At 37.3% G+C, this 17,983-nt stretch overlaps 1 protein-coding gene across 1 annotated transcript in view; it reads left to right on the top strand.

The window, feature by feature from the left end:
- Window positions 1-17,983, top strand: part of LOC118281675 (desert hedgehog protein B) — a 41,806-nt gene that overhangs the window by 16,165 nt on the left and 7,658 nt on the right. Inside the window, exon 2 of the mRNA XM_035602322.2 lies at window positions 13,951-14,212. Within this exon, the coding sequence (XP_035458215.1) occupies window positions 13,951-14,212 (262 nt within the window). The remainder of the gene's footprint in view (window positions 1-13,950; window positions 14,213-17,983) is intronic.

The raw sequence follows: 17,983 nt of genomic DNA on the forward strand, positions 1-17,983 counted from the left end.
TATTTAGGTAAGCTGAGCCGTCGTTATTTGGTCTAGCGTCGATTGTCGTCCCTGGTGGAACAATGCTCTGGCTCGGTCGCGATTAATAAACTAATGGGTATAATTGTTACGTTGCGGTCAATATGTTCACGTCATTATTTTGACTATGAACGATCGACTTCGTGCCTCCGATAAGGCACACTCCGGTCACAATTGCGATTATTTTATAGTTATTGAAATTACGAGGATGTTGAACTTCCTGCATTGCAGATTAAAAAAATATGTTTTTGTTTCATATTTTTCGTATTGTATCGTCACGCCTTTTAGCCCCGAAGGGGTAGACTGAGGTATGTGTGCACCTCAGAGCTATGGCACTTAGTGCCACTGTACAATGTATGCACATCCTCTTTTCCCTCATTTGTGTTAGAAGTCCCATGCAATAGGGGGTAAGCTTATTGTCACATACCGGACACAATATCAAACTCCTCGCTATTACCGACCTTTTCTCGAAAAATCCCCAGCAATACTTGGCCCGACCCAGGAATCGAATCGGAAACCCCTTATTCGCCATCCACTCTTCCGACCACTCGACCAATGAGGCAGACATTTCATATTTTTGTTATCTGAAATGTAGCTTAGTGGTGGTGTGTTGGGTTTCAATGTAGTTCTGTGGAAGACGTGATTATTTAGCGCGAGAGATAAAGCGGCGCAGATGTAAGCTGTTTGCAATACGCAATGAGACGTAAATACAAAGTTATTGGTCATTGTTTTAATACTACTACGGCCGGTGCACCGGCCATAACTATTAAAATGTGCGATGCGTTGACCTGAAATGTTCGCGGAGGTATCTGGAAACGTTCAAAGTACTTCAAAGCATTTGGACCGGCATAATTACATCCGACGTACTATTTTGCGTTTAGCCTGCAGAAATATTGAATCGACAAGAATGAAGTAATCAAAATCAGCTAATCTAATAAATAAACACAAGTTTTAAATATTTATGCAGTAAAAAATAATAAAGATGTCATAAATGTTATAAAATATAAAAAAAGACAATGCTCGTCTGGGTTTTAACAAATATCTATTTATAAATCTAACAGCGAATAAAATTAAATAACAACAGATAGTTAAATACCTAAGATGTGCAATATGTACACTTGTAAAACTTTAAAACACTATTTATGTTCTTTATTTTTAGAAACTAAATTGCCTAATTAGCACAACCGTAAAAGTGGATAATGCATATCTAGGTATAATCAAGTATTGGCATTTTACTATTGTTAGGTAATATTAAAAATAAAATATTTAGCGAACAGAATTAACTTGCTACTCGCACTTATGTAACATGTTTATTATTGACTAAGCTAGCTTGGACTAAAGCTGTTGAGGTTTAAGGCGACAAGGCTACAGCAAACATAACGATAGTTTTAGCTGCAATTATCACCTGTCACGGTTCATGAGCGGTCATTGTATGATTTACAACAATCCTTAAATTCTAACTGCAATGTGTTACTAGTTGTACTTTCATGGAAAACTACCATTTGCTAGTGACATTCAAAATGGTGTTGGTGAATTGGCTGCAAGTGCGACTTAATTTTAGATATACTACCCATAGAAATGATAAAGTTCCTGGGACTTTAACCTTTTGAGATTCATAAATCTCATAACATAGGAAACTGTCAAACTTACATAAAGCAATAATATGCGTTGCACATACATATTAGATTGTTTTAAATACTAGCCGGGCACGCGACTTCGTTCACGTGGAATAGTGAGATTTGATAGTTTTCCCGCGGCCACAGGTCCTCCCTCATAGGTGATAGCGTGATAATAATGTTGCAAACAAGTGCGATCAACATATATGATCTAACTTGTGCAGTAGGAAATGTAAATCCATGTAGTAGGTACCTTTTGAGTTTATTCCGGACATATATACAGACAAACAGGCATATTTTTGGCCCGAAATATTATTTAAAAAAAATAATCAATGTGCGGCTTTGACTTTCCTACAATTTTATTATAATTATGTAAGATTTTGATAAGGGGATAAAAATAAAAGGGAGCGGTTGAATTAAATTTGAAGTCGCAGAATTATCTTGGTCTGTTTGTAAGAGCAGTCGCAGTGTTTGGTGGCAATAAATTATCGCGTCGGAACACAAAAGATGGCATTGTGAAGTCGACACGGCGACGTCTGATAACGATCGTGCGCGGGGCCAGGCGCGCACGCATCTCGCTCGCCACTGCTGCCTACGACACTTGAGCTGCTAGACTCACTATTCAAATTGGCAGTAATAGTTATTTAAATAGACACCGAGTTGAATAATTGCAATGTATAAAAGGTTATTAAGGTTAAAGTGAACAGGTTAAGGGAAAACCTTAAGTCGTCTTCACCAGTCACCACTACTACGAAGTGCTACGACGTAGTTTCGTCGGTGCGTCACAAAATACAGTTTAAACCTTTCACGTCATTACCCACTATAATCATTACAACAAAGCAATTTCCCGCTCAGATCTTATGGAGCAAGAAAAGACGAAAGAAAATATCTTCTTAGACATGAAAACACATACATATTCAACATTAATGTGATCATGAAAAACTTAATGGTGAATGTTTGATTTATCGCGAGGCGCAGCGCAAGCGGTCCGCGACCGCTGTTCAAGCGACACGCTTTTGTGTCGCCGTCGTCGTTTTATGTCCAATTAATTTAAATAATAGCTGCCTCCCGACCTACCTGCCTGCGACTACTGCGACCCGTCTGTCGCATGTCGTGAGTGTCGTGACGACAACCGACAACCGTCACACGTTCTGCTTTATACTCATTTGTTCCTGAATAGTCGGACTAATCTATTTTCTCGTTTTTATTTAAGTAATTATGTGAGATATTTTCATTATTGCATTTTAAGGAAATGGCAGTCAGACTGAATGTTACCGATGGAGTTCCTTTTACGTTTAGTAAAACTTGTTTTCTCAAGGTTCAAAACTAAATAAGAAGGCCGTAAAGTAGTATGTTTTTCTAGCAGAATCATAAGCGGTTGTTCTTATTCATATATGCAGCCCATTATAACCTTAAATAGTTATAAAGCGGCTCAGACTTTCGAATTAGCATGTCTTAAAAGTGAATTGATCGCTCAAAAGTGGTTCATTGTGTTCTTTAAAGGGGGACATTTGTCTACTATTATTATTTCGGGCCGGTTTTTTCATGTACCTGCCTACATGGCGCCTAACTATTCATATTCAAATTAGTGTTTCTTGTTGGGTAATTTTTAACATTTATTTACAATTGTGTAATCCGATCACTTGGAAGATAAATTGAATGAGTCTGTGTAAGTGAGATAAATTGATGCTTTCCATACCACAATCGGGCGTTAATAATGATATTGGGTTCCAATACAGAGGAGTCGAGGAGTGTAGGTATGCGAGGGGAAACTGAGATTTTATGAAACGTTATTATATACGTACGTGTCAGACGTAGGTACGTCGCGTCGGTTGAATGACTATCGTCTGAATGAGTGTTTTAATTTCAGTGAGGTATGATAATGAGCTATAGAAACGACGGGTTTCCCGATGATCGCAGTGCTGCGGGCCGCCTAGCGGCTGGCTGGTAGGGTCAGGCAGCTTATTCATTAACGCAGAGTTCCTCCCACCGGCATCGGTCATTTTATTTTATTTATGGCCGCCGACTCGAGGTGAGACCCCAATTTCGCATTCGCCCGTGGCTTGATAATTATACCCTAGCTGCGGCTGAAAAAGGTCGCTGTTTTATATTAAATATGAATAACTCCTCTTGATACCAGTGGAGACTATATAATATACCTAACGTTTGTAGTTAGGTTATTTAGGTTTAAAAAAAAACTAGAGCTGGCACGGGATGTATTTTATTAAAATATGATTTTTAAACGAGACTAGAGATGATAGAAATAGTTTATTAATTCATATTTAGAATACAATATTTATAATCGTTTAGTGTACCGTAAAACATGGCAACTTTACCATATTTTATAACAAAACACGAAATATATTTTTAACCATAAGACGCATAGAAACCAAAACTATATATTTAGAATTGTAGTCTATCTGGCTCACTTTACCGTAATCGTCATTAAATACAAACACTTACTTTAGCCATAGTAAAGAAAAAACAACATGGGTAAAGATACCAAATTTTTGGCAACTTTACCTACGCGCCGTATTCATCGTGTATTGCATATTAAAGAGTTGTTGAGGTACAGAGGGCTTCATCTAGGACCTCTTCGTATTATAATGCAAACAATATGAGGAAATCTATAAAGATAACGGCTACACAGACATTAGGGAAAGTTGCCACGGGTTTCATCGTAATTTACATACAAATAATTTGTTACGCTCGGGGTTGTCAAAAAAGGAGGAACTTTTTTATGACATGTATATTTAAAAAAAAAATTAATAAACCTTAAACCTAAAGTAAAAAAACGCACAAATTTCTAACACAAATAATATTCCCTTTTAAACTAAATTAAGTTTTAAAATTTTAAGTATTTATGTTTAAAATTGTAAAAAAGGCTACAAAATAATGTTTAATCCTTGACTTTTTAATTTTATGACTTCACTATCTCCATAGCTAATTATAACATCACTTCCGTATAATTTTTATAGTGTCTAGCTCCGAGTTTTCTGCGGTTTTGTTTCATGGGAGCCATTTTGGCTGTAAAACAAGAGGTATTATTAAATACATTATATCTTATCATCCAGGATATTCACTATTATGCTGTGAAATTTAGGTATTCGAAAATGGTTACATACACACAAACAAGAAAAAAACATTTATTGCCAACCCTAACTGTAGGTAAAGTTGCCACAAAGCAGGCCGTGGCAACTTTACCTAACCTGTGTCAACATTACCGAAGCGATTATTTATCAATAAATTAAAGAAAAAGCAATTGCTGACATTACAACAGTAATCCCAACTATAATATACATACAAGATCAAAATTTCACTCACCTGTGACAAATAGTTAAGGCTCTGTAAACACAATTTAGGAACAACTAACTTTTAGCTCATTTTCACGCATACATTGTGACGGCCATTACTGGCATAATAGCAGTCTTACGTCTACGCAAAATATAGTAAATATTTCCTTTTAATGTCTAAAAAATACTTCTATTACAAAACAGAATTCTAGTGGGTAGATTTTTAGATAAATGAGTTTATACCGAATACCTATAGTATGGTAAAGTTGCCAAGGGCCCGGTAAAGTTGCCATAGTTTACCGGTACATTAATTTCAAGATTTACAATGCTTAAGAAACATCTTAGGGCTACTAAACGATAAACGAAAGTAATATGACACCTCTCATCAAATATTTGTTTTGCTATAAAGTCATTTACTTGCGAATACATAATATGTGTTTGTAGGATATAAATTTATATGTACGTACGCCAGTAGTATATAGCAACTAAGTAGTGTTAAACTAGAACTGAACTTACATAAATATTCAATTTTTCAACACTTCGCATTGGATATATTATGGGCGTACCGTAACCAGCTAATGTATATATGCAATTTTTTATCTGTATAATGGGTTTGCCTCACAGGTAATCGTTTATCGCAGTATATGAATACTAAGCGTCCTATTTATTGCCACCAATAAAATAAGTCAAACTCAACAGAAACTTGTAATCGTTATGTATAGATGTACTCATATCTTATGGATGTTACTACTTTTGTATGTATGTAGATAAATACAGGAATAATATTATTTTTGATGAAGTTGATGACGCGCGTTATTGAGCTTTTACGTAGCGCGCGTAGCAAAGCTCGTGTTACTATCAAATGAAGCGGAACTCGTTTTACAATCACTTTACATACATATATTCGAAATCAAAAGAAATGAAATGAATATTCCGTATGTACATATTATACTTTACAATATGATCTTTGTTTGACAACCTGGAAATAATCGTACCTCGTGAATCTAGTGCTCGTGAAATTGAAGGTCCACCTCGTGACGTCGTGTCTACTAGCCACAGACAATTTAATGTCAAAGTGATTAGCATGTTTTTGCGGACAAACCTTTAACACGTAAATGTATATTAAATTCCAAATATCCATTTGAAACTACCAAACACACAAGAAACCAACGTAGCACAAAAACCGGGTAAGATAACACTCCAAATGAAACAAATATATTTCTTGGTACATGAGCATGAATTTATTAAAGATATCGAAGGTCCAAACACAAGAAGGTCGAAGGATGTGGTGGCAAAAAGCTCTCTCATGTCCGCGATGTCGAGATAACATTAAACTGAGCATTTGTTATCCTTATCTCATGTTGGAGCGTGGCTAATGTGGCTGGAGGCAGATACACCCGATCGATTTATGTCGCCCTGGCACCCACGACAAATTGATAATTAATTTTCCAACGATGCGTTTGATGGTGCCGAATTATTTTGCGAGCTCGTTTATATCGCTTTATTTTAAATGGTGATCAACATTAAACGGGTTTAAGAAACGTAAATGTTTATATCTACTAAATTAATAAATCGTGCCGCCGCTTCTCGCTTGCTCACAATGACATTTGACTGATGTTCCACCGTACCTATGCATTGTTCACAAGATAAGCCGCATTAATTCTCGGTCATGCCACCTGATAGAGTTTGTGTTTATTTTTTGTACGATATTTTCTATTTACTTTAAGTTTGCAGCAACAAATTAATACTGGCTAACCCTAACGGGATTTCGAAATGCCAATTTTTCTTATAAATAAACTCACCAAAGTAATCAACACCAGATATTGAATTTAAATTCTTTACTTAAAGAAGAAACAGCAAAATAAGATTTGAGAATTTCAATCTTTGGTGTAAACGGTATAAACTTACAACAGCACGTTGTAATGACACATTAAAAAGGTTATATGCAATCAAAAAGTTATGTCCCGCTCAACTATTCTCACGCCCTCGCGCCAGCGCACACAAAAGCCTCATCTAATGGACGCCCATTGATAAAAACAGTTACTACCTCAAAATAAATAACAACACGCGACTCTCGAACGAATTATCTCGCGCTCTTTATGATAACCATTCTGAGGTCCTGTGACATGTCTTACAAAAAGCAAATGAATCATGTTTCGATAATGCGTCATCACATTAGAATAATATTTCAATAATGTTCGTTGATATTGTTCGTTGCTGTCTATTTAAAGTGTTTTACGATGTGTGTCGCTGAATTCCACGCAACTAGTGATGCGAACACAACCGCAACATCTTAGTCCCATGTCAAATTGTCTCTTCAATAAATCATCAATAGATTTGATGCGCGTTACTACATGTAAACCAATATTCCATGAAACTGCCAACTTATATTTTACAGGTCGAAAAAGCGGATTAGAATCATCCGGGTTCTGTTTAAGGTTTATAATTGAAGATGAACATTATTAGATAAAAGTTGCAAGATTTCGTTAAAAAAAAGGAAACCTACTGTCGTCGGGTAATTTTGTTAAATCGTCGGAGACATCGGTTTTTATTTCGACCCAAAACAATCTAAACCGTTCGATCTTTTGTGTAATATGACACTAACCGCGGACGCCAGCCTGACACGACAGCGGTCAAAGCGCCCAGATTTAGAAATATAGGTATGCCATTTTATACCGGTATCGATAACGCACCTTCCTCATTTAAAAAGGACTACGACATGTAGCTCTTCAGGTTTTTGTTTGTGTGTCAAAACAAAGTAACAAAAAAGTAAATTTCGGCTTATCAGCACCTCGATACAGAAGTCGTTTCACACTGATTATTTGAAATAAAACGACATGTGTCATAAAAATATGCGTGTCGAGTGTCGAGCGACACATCGCCCCACAATGTGTCCCATAAGCGCCGGTCTAATCCTTTAAAACAATGCTAATGGATCTACGTGAAGTCCGCCGCCTTAAGTCCTGTCAACGTATTTAAACATTCGACCGATCGCCTTAACGCTTCGCTCGCCACCAATAAAGTTGACACTAAATTAGAACTTTTATTTCTTTTCTACCCGAAAGCACAAAATTGTAAATAAATATTTTATTATACTTGTTCACTGGACGCATTTTAGTGTGAGCGATGAACACGGGTTCACGTCAAAACATCTTTATCGGGTTATTTGTCTTATAAAATATTATCAAGAGGCTCCTCGGGACCGTCAGCAAAAGAGGACGTATAGTGTGATACGTGTGCGGCTGTTTACTTTACACCCACGTGATGTGGTCACCTCGCTTTGGGGCGAGGAATAAACAATGAGAGAGGCGATTGCTCGTCAATGGTGTAACAAAGATAGTTTATTTTTCTTTGAAGTTGAGATCTCGATGAGAATAGGTTGTTAGGTGTGAATCATAGCGACAGACAGGCAGACCGTACCGCGGAGATTATGCGTGAGCCGCGCAACGGCGCGTACCAAATCTGACGCGACAAGCAGAATTATCTACTTCTGATGTACTGATAAATCAATAACTCATTCGATAACAGAGATGCGCCAAGAATCTCATTTTGATGTTTTGTTTTAGATTTGTATTGAGCTTTGATGTTTCTTGGAGATATGTAGCAGCTTAGTAACATTACCCAAGTTATTGTATTACAGCAGGTTGCGAGTTTTGCTGCGCTTATATATAAAAATGTAAAAGGTCTGAATTAAATGCCGTGTATACTTAGTTTTATCTACTGCACATCTGACAGCGATCATATGATAGGCAGAGCAGTGGCAGCGCGCGGCGGCGCAACGCCAAGTTAAAAGCTCCCAACCGGTCGTGTCGGAAGGGGCGTGCTTCGCCTCCTGCAATCACGTACTTGTCGCGTTTTCATCACCTGCTCGCTAAAAGTGACGTAATTACGGATGCAAATCGATCAACAGCAGTTATCAAGTCGACGAGTGTTGATACGCTGGAAATTAGCGCGATACGCCAGTTAATGTTTATAGCCTTCCGCGATTTAGCGAGTATGGTATTTACGACGATATAGCGACAGGCAAGCTGCGCAGTTACGAGCCGCTTCTAACCCTCTTAGGTACTACACTAAACTGCTGATTTTCTATAACACTTTAGTACTCAAAATGAACTTGATTGGTTGGAAAGTAGATCAAGTATAAAAATTTTCGCATTTGTAAAGAAACCTGTTAATCGATGTATTGTTAATACTGAATTTTAAACAGCAGGTTCCTTGAGTTTGGGCATTTTAATCACGTCTTAATTTAACTTTTATCTTTTTCTGATTTATGCAAGAGTTATTACTAATGAAATAGTATAAATAGAACATTTATGCAAAGAGATCGGTGAAAACAAAGCATAAGTATACGAAGTTGATCGATGTCGGAAGCGTGGATTCCATCGCTCATTCGAATGACTTGCAACTAGTGAGCATGCTCTCATTGACTCCGCCATTGACCTCGCGTCAGCCAGACTTAGCGATCACAATAATATAAATTATAGTACAACATCCGTCTCGTGGGTATTAACAGTAAACACAATAACGTAACATAAGACAGAACTTAACAGATCGGCCCCAGGGGTAAAGAAGGGTGCCAAGCACGACTGGAACCAATTATTTGTAAATAAGATGGCCCATTGTCATCTACATGGTACTTTCTTTAGTAACGATTTTAGGATTTACGAAATGCACATGTGAATTCAAAGGTGCATTGTAATCACAAAACCACTACGCATTCAAGTTCGATAGAATGCGACAAGTGACTAGTTAAAATGTAACAAACATGTACGACAGCGGCTCGGACGCAAACGGTGATGTAGATAATTATTATTCAGGTTGTTCTAACACAGGTACAAAAGCAAACTACCTCGTGTCTGGTGCTCCAGTTGAGTGAATGAAGTGTAGCGTTTCATTAACAGAGGTCTGTGGCCCAAGCAAACACCGCATATCGGTGTCTTGTTTCAAAAGTTTTTTCCAACATAGTGAAAGGCACCCGCGTCTCCTTAAAAGCCTTGTGGACTGTGTTCGTTAGCACGCCTTTACATACGGAATATAGCCCTCAATGGGAAAAAAACCTCTTAGAAACGAGCACAAGTGCCGGTAAAACTTATTTGTTTGAATCCCTAATTGAGGACTAACGTTGAGTTTTGATCACTTCCTATTTAAATAATAATCAATCATATTTCTACAACCTTTACAGTCGATCGACATTGACTTGAACATTTTGTAAAGGTTGGTATTCCATATAAAGTAAGAGATGAATGTTTAAGCACCTCTTATGATGATTTCTTGTTCACAAATAGAATTTGCTAACGAGTCGAGGCGATTATAGCTGGCAACATTTCATAGTGCGTTAGAGACGAGTGCTTGTGAGTGAATTAAGAAGAATGTATGTGTTAGCGCGGCTTGGCTCCGGCTGCACTGACTACAGCCGCATTAAGACAACAAAGGGTGATATTTTTCGTGGACAAACATTACAGGGCTTTAAACACGACAGACAGGTGATGCACCCACACGATGCATATTTATGATGTGTTCGACAGCTAGTACGACACTAGGAATTATGACAAGCAAACATTTGTAGTATTTACTTGCACATGTGGACATCACAAATAATCCAGTGAGGGCACCGAGGGAATTAATAGGATAAACTAATCCTAGACTTTTAAATAAAAATAAATGCAATTACAATATCTCTATGACTAAATAGTAATTGTAGATATAGGACACTTTACTTTTATAATTGAGAAAATAATCAACACAGGTTGTGTTCTGTATTATCGGACTGTATCTGTAGTCATATAATTACCTAGTCAATCTAATACAGGTAATAAAATATATAAAAAAAATCAAAATGGCCGCCTGAGCTAGTGATTCACATGTTGCGGTTTCTCTGGCTATTTGTGACTAAACAAAACGATCTGTGAGAAATCATTCATGGTCCCTCCCAGCACTACCATCCACCAATCCGAAAAAAATATTTCACTGCCATAACGACAAGGTGTGAGTTTGATACAAGGGATATTATGCCGCCTAATTTGTACTTTGTAGCATCGAAAAGGTTATTAAGCTTTGACTCAACCATTCGTTTTTGGAACGCGTCATTTTTGCGAGTATACCTACCTGCTTTAGTATGGTGGGAAATAAGGCAGGCTATAAAAATCAACCATTAAGTGGTCTTATTTTAGTTTAAATGATTTTGTGCGCCGTTTAAGTCGTCGGCCCGGCTAAACAGATCTGCGACAATAATAAATGTACTCGGCCCGGCAGTAAATTCCAATGTTTACACTTTTTAAAATGTTTACAATGTTAATCTTATGATAAACATTGACATTAAATGAAATGAAAACACTTTTTATACACATGTACATTGTTCGTAGACCAATAATAATTATAGAAATAGCATTCTTCACACATAGTTTGCGATACAGGTAACATGTCTACGGGGCCTGCGTGAACCTTTACCCAACACCCTCGTGTAGAGATCTTGTGGGTTCGCGTGAACAAAATGAACGGTCGGCGTCATAAAAAATGCCCTTAAACTATTTGTTGTGGTTTCCACAAAAAGACAAAAAACGGGACATCAAAAACCAGTCAGCATTGGTCGGCTTTTCGACTCCAGTGGCCTTGTACAAAAAACTATGTGTTAAGGAATGTAAAGAGCCATTTAATTATCCTAATATATTGTTATGGTCGCGGAGGGAGGTTATAAATTAGCGGTAAGTCCCTGCTAGGACAAGGTGGCGAATGGTGATGCGCCATGCTACGTCGGCTACTCGAAGAGTATGGAACAACCATTTAGATAATATGAAAGACAAAATATTAGCGGTGTAATATTTTATGACTTCGTCGTGTAGTTTAAGTGGTATTTAGGGTGGCGCAGATATCTAATAATTCCCGTGCGTGCAAGTGCAAGCGCAGTCTCGGGCCGCAGACAGCACTCGGCGTTCTCACGTTACTGCAGCCGCTGTTTCAGTGCGATGATCCTGAGAGTTTTTATTCCATTTTTACCTCAGTTCCATCGAGCGGCCTTCATTATGCGTCCGCAAGTGCTTCGGTCGCCACCGGTTCAGGTAGCTTGGAGTTTCGCTTCAAAACTTGACCTTAGGTATTCGATACGCTTGTTATATTTTTTGTTAATCAATATAATTGAATATGAGCTTTTGATGTGGTGTAATTTGATAATTTGCGAAAATAAATTTACGTAAATTGACTTGGTCATAAAAACTGGTTTAATATACGAATCTTATTGGATGTTTAAGTTCATGGTATACATATGTGAGAGCATACCGAGTCGATGATAATCGTGATATTAGGCTACATAGGTATCGGCCGGGACAGGGCGAGGTGTCGGAGGCAGGGCTCCCCGCTGCGCGTGAGCATTGTGATCGACAGCTTGTTTACTAAAAATATGCATAATGAATTTATAATAGCCTATCGGGCTTGCTATGTCGCCTCGCCTCAAGCCCATCTCAGTAATGCTCCATCTAACTCTCTACAAATCAGAACCTGCTTACAGTTTATACAAAACTAGCATTAGGTTAGCTTAAGAAATATATCTTCTTATGATACAATTTAACTCATTCTGTTTACGGTTCCCCATAGAAAGAATGTTGGTGTTACCATGGTGAGAGATGCTTAATTGCGCCACCGATGCGATGTGTTCCCACGTTTAAATGCAGCAAGTGTTTGTACAAGCATTTAGCATTCGATTGTTTTAGTGCGGACCGAGACGTCTGCGGAGAAGCAAACATTGAGCTTCCTGAGCGGACACCACGGTCTCCCTCACACTCCACGCCGATGTCTTTGTCATTCTTGTAGTCAGACACTTTTATAAGACATCATTTAATAAAACTTATATTAAACTAGCTTCTGCACATAAATAGGTGACTCCCGTTTTTCCCGATCCCATGGTAACTTAGGAAAATCCTCTCTTAGTACTTTTCTACACTCTCCAAGGAACATACGTGCTAAGTTTCAGCTTCATAGATTCAGTAGTTTTGGCTTTTGTCTGTCAGTCAGTCAGTCACTCGGTATCGAAAATGTTTTATATATACAGAAGATTGTCTGCAGCAAGAAAAAATTCTTTCCTTTTACTTGAGGAATTTCGATACCGTGAAATGTCAAAAAATAAAAGCATGGCCGGCGATGCTAAATATGTCGCAGTTCTCGCAACTCTTTATTAGGCGGTTGAAACGTTCGTCGAAGTAATTATATACGGTGCTTGAAACTATCTGTCGCATGAATATGGTCGGATACACCAGCCAGGCGGGGCGCCCGGCCCGGTTCCTAGCCTCGATTCGTTACGTCAATCTCGGATTTTTTTACACACAAATCTGCATAGAGTGAGTTGACATCGCGCAACAAAGCCGCCACGCGGTGCCTCGAGCTTTGTTCGCATTTCTTTATAAATATTTTGACATTTCCCTCATTCGTCCCGCGGAGCTCGTTCACAAACAAATCGTGTGGATCCTTTTGTGCAGCGTGTGTAATTTGATTTATTCTTTGACGACAAACGTCCGACATCCTGTGTTATGAGGCGTTGGTGCTGGGGCGGCGGCGTTTGTCGATTTGTTAGCACTTCTATTGGGATTTTCTTTAGTAGGTGTAAACAAAACGTTTCGCATGTCTTTAGAGTGTCGATATTGTTTCTTAGAGGTGCATTGAGTGCGCACTCCACTTACCTTTAAGGTGGTCGACGCGAATTGCGATGTAAATATTAGATATCATGATGTTTGTTCAGAGCTGTTAACACGTGGAGCTTAAATTGTTACAATATGCACAGATATTCGCGTTCCTTTGATTTCTGTAAACGTTGCAAACATTGTAAACGCGGGCGTTGTTGAATCATTGTATATGTCTGGGCTTCTACAATCTTTGGGCGAAAGGAGTATATAGAGATACAGGTGCTAAAGTCAGGTCAATGCTCTCTTATATAAATGTTATTCAAAACGTAGCATTTCTATTCATAATTGTTTCGTATGTAGATTTTATGTCTGTGATATAAGCAAAGATTGAAGTTTGAAGGTGTAATGTTCCAGAGATGCAAAGAGAAGCTGAACACGCTGGCGATCAGCGTGATGAACCAGTGGCCCGGAGTGCGGCTGCGTGTCATCGAAGGATGGGACGAGGAGAACTCGCATCTAGAAAACTCTCTGCACTACGAGGGCCGCGCGGTCGACCTCACCACCAGTGACCGCGACCACTCCAAGTACGGCATGCTCGCGAGGCTTGCAGTGGAAGCCGGCTTCGACTGGGTCTACTATGAGAGTCGATCGTACATACACTGCTCCGTCAAGACAGGTACTTTTTTAGTTTACTGTACATACTCTTAAGTAAAGACTATAATAATAAAAATTTGCGTAAAAAAACATATCTTTAGTAATATCTGATCATCTGTGATAAATATTGAATTCTTAATAAAAATAGATGAACAATTATTGAGGTAATGCAAAAAAGGTTAATAAATTTATTTAAATAATGTCAGACAAATAATACTTGTTACGATAACAAACGATTTCATAACCGCGCTGCCTATCGCATTGCACACAAACGCGTTTAAGTCTTTTGTATGGACGGTGTGACACATCATTCGTAGCCCTATTGATGAGAACTATTTCGATTCGATACAATGTTTGTATAATATTATTGGTTCATACTAGTTCTATGTAAACGAAATAAGCGTATAATGTGGTTTTCTTAATAACATTATTTAACACAATTTATTTAAAACGTATGGAAAATATGTTTGTTTTTTGTTGTCATTATCATGTTCATAAATGTTAAAGGTTAGTGCGATTTTGCTAATTTCAAATCATATATAACATGGAAATGTATGACAAATATAGCCTTTATTTGTTTTCTTTCCACTAAAAAGATTATGTCATTGTAATATACGTCCAACTACGATGCTGACGAATTTTCCACAAATGTGTTAAATGTGTTGTAGAACATCCACAAATGTGTTAAATCATTACTGAAATACATGACAAAAATGTTATTGTAATATGACATTAGATATATTTCACTAATGTAGTGCCTACGTGCCGCTGCCGAAAGACAACTGTGGTTTCCCTGAAAATGTTTACACTAGCTTATGTTTAACGCTGGTAAGGTGCTAAAAATTGTCGCATGGGAAAGCCGAGTGCTTTTCAATTACGGGTACATAACTGTACAATGTGGGCTACAAGCTTCGGGACCGGCCAAATATATAGTTGAACTTTACAAGAAGAATGCATCTCAGACAGCTTCCCGCGCCCGCGCCCCGGCGGTGTCGATCAAACGGACGAACGAGCCTCTTGTTAGCATCCCTCTCGTTCACACACGACGAGAAAACTATAATCGTCTCTTGCGCACACGGCCGCATCGCAGCCAATCCCCCACTTCTATAATTACACCGGTGATTCAATGGCTACTTATATCTATATATATGTATACGGCATAACGATGAGAGAAGCGCGTATTTATATGTATGCTTGTGTTTTTAGATATTATGGAGGCATTCCAGCGTGTTCGCATAGTTCTAATTAATTTCGCAGATTACTGGCTTAGTATTCAGGACTTCAGAAGTCCTTACGTTCATTAATACGCTTAATGATTCGTCACAGATTCATATTCATTGATTAAATTTAATTGTTTATCATACTTTTATTATGAAAAGAAAGATTTTATACATTGTGTAATATTAGGAATAAGGAAAATGACACATTTATCAAATAACTGCATTTTCCTTATTTGATAAATAACTCATTTTCCTTGTCTATTCGTTTATTATTAAAGTGTTTAGCGGATCGCTAAGTGTATAAATTGACGTAGGTTTTTACACATTTCATTTATGTGTGAAGAATTAGTTTCTGTGTATCTTTAATAATTGTGTTGTTCACTTGTGTAGATGTTAATGATTATAGAGGTCCTCTCTATTTATTTACGATTACGTCTAACACGAAGTCATTAATTTTCTGCCAATAGTAACATTCACATTAATAGTAAACACATATTCTCATATCATTCCATAGATGAAAAAGGTAAATAAGAAGTAAAACTGTAAACAAATATGTAATTCACATTTCTATAACTAAATATCACTGAATGATCTTGATTGGTTTGATGACTTCCATCTACTTAGTAAAAATATTTCATCAAGTTGAAACATTCGTCTAAGAAGGTACTGGTTTCTGGTTATTAATAAACGCACATTTTTTTATTTGAAATGAAATATAAAATTTGTTACATTAGTTTTGATTTGTGTAAATAAAATAGTAAATAATTAGTTCCGTCTTAACAGTGACGCCCGTGGGAGCTTGTGCCCTTCGGTCGATGACACGTCACATATACGGAACTTTCCAAAATATAGCTCTTCAAGAATCTTACTTTCATAGCCTCTTATTAAGTAGGTTCCACGTGCTTTCGAAAGGAATGAAATCCTTACACACATCTTATAGGATTTATGTTATAAACTAAATTATTTTTTTTTGTAAAATTACACATAGGTATATTATTTGAATTGAATGAGTTTTGCTTCATGCGTAATGTGGTTATGTATTACTTCATATTTACCGGTTTTGGAGGTCTCGTTAAAGGCCAAAATTCAGGTCTAAAGTAAAGCATTCAGTATTTTTCAAGTTTATTAATATATTTTGTGTTAAAATGTTGATATCTAAAATCGATCATGTGCCTACGTCTTATAGCGGCAACAAATAAAAGATACCTAAACCGTAAATATACAAAAAGATACCTAAAGTTGTCCTAAAACGATAAAGAGCATTCATTGTTTCAAAAGCTCGACCACTGATATCCGACGGAGTCTCCCGCGGTCGCAGGCAATTTGTTTCGATGTTTATTCATTTATTCCGGCGTTTTGTACGATCCGAGTCTTTTAGTATTAATTTGGATCTTATAAATAATTAATGTGCTTTGTGTAGGTATTTGTGTTGCGGTCGTGGCTCTTTGTTGGTCGCGGTCAAGGCCGGATCGCGCACGACCATCCACCGCTCCTTATGCTCTCCCCTTAAATGATCAAATCTTCGTCAATCTAAAAAAAATGTGCCTTAACATATGGCAAGCTAGAACGGAATGCCTCTGAGTTATTTGTATGTCAGTATTTCACATTTGATTTCATTTGTCAGATCATACTTCTTTAGCATTTTTGTTTTACCTATTTAATATTTACGAGTCTAATTAACATTATCCGTACTTATTTGTAATTTTTAACATCCTTATGTGGAATGATTAAGACAATTAACACAAGTGCAGTAATACCACACTTAATAAAAAGATACTAAACCTAAAGAATTTAATGAATAGTCATAAATATTTAAAGGAACATTTTTCGCTCTATCACATGGGATGAAAAAGAGACGGAGAAAAACAGGCCCATTATATGCTCGTATATTAAATTAAAGCATTTAGTGATCAACTCGGCGCCAATAAAACTATGCCGAGCGTTAATTTTTTGTGTTGGAACTCGATTAATTGATTTCATTGGTCGGTGATGATTCTTTTTTTATTCCGTTCATTGCCTTGTGGTATTTATACTTACTAACGTCATCGGTTTAGGCGTGCACTTAGACAAATTATACATCTAGTCAAACTACACAATACTTGTGTCCAAATTAGTCGCCTACAAGGATCTTGAAGCGGACATAATTTGGGTGCTTTTTGTTTTTTTAAACCTATTATAGTTGAATGTAAATGTTTAACATAGAGTAGTAATATATTATAGCTTTTTGTATTCCATATTGAAGTAGCAGTCGTTTTATCAATTATACCATCAGTTGCGATAAATGTTCTGATGCCAGGCAGCAAGTGGTTGTGCAACATAGCATTCTTAAGTAAGACATTAATACAGCAATGTTTTATGTATCAAACAAGATGCATTCGTTAATATTTTCACTTTTTGCTACGATTAAGAATTCTTTGAAGCCGGCGGCGGATAGAACGAGACGTTAAACTATTTCTATTGGCGTTGCTCACTGTAACGGGGATATAAAATCAATGTAGATTTTTATCGTGACAAGTGTTGCTTCTAAATCGATTCTACGAATTTAAACAATGCTTCGGGCAGCGTAGGAACTG

Source organism: Spodoptera frugiperda, chromosome 29 (assembly GCF_023101765.2).
Source record: "Spodoptera frugiperda isolate SF20-4 chromosome 29, AGI-APGP_CSIRO_Sfru_2.0, whole genome shotgun sequence".
Classification (NCBI taxonomy): Eukaryota; Metazoa; Arthropoda; class Insecta; order Lepidoptera; family Noctuidae; genus Spodoptera; species Spodoptera frugiperda.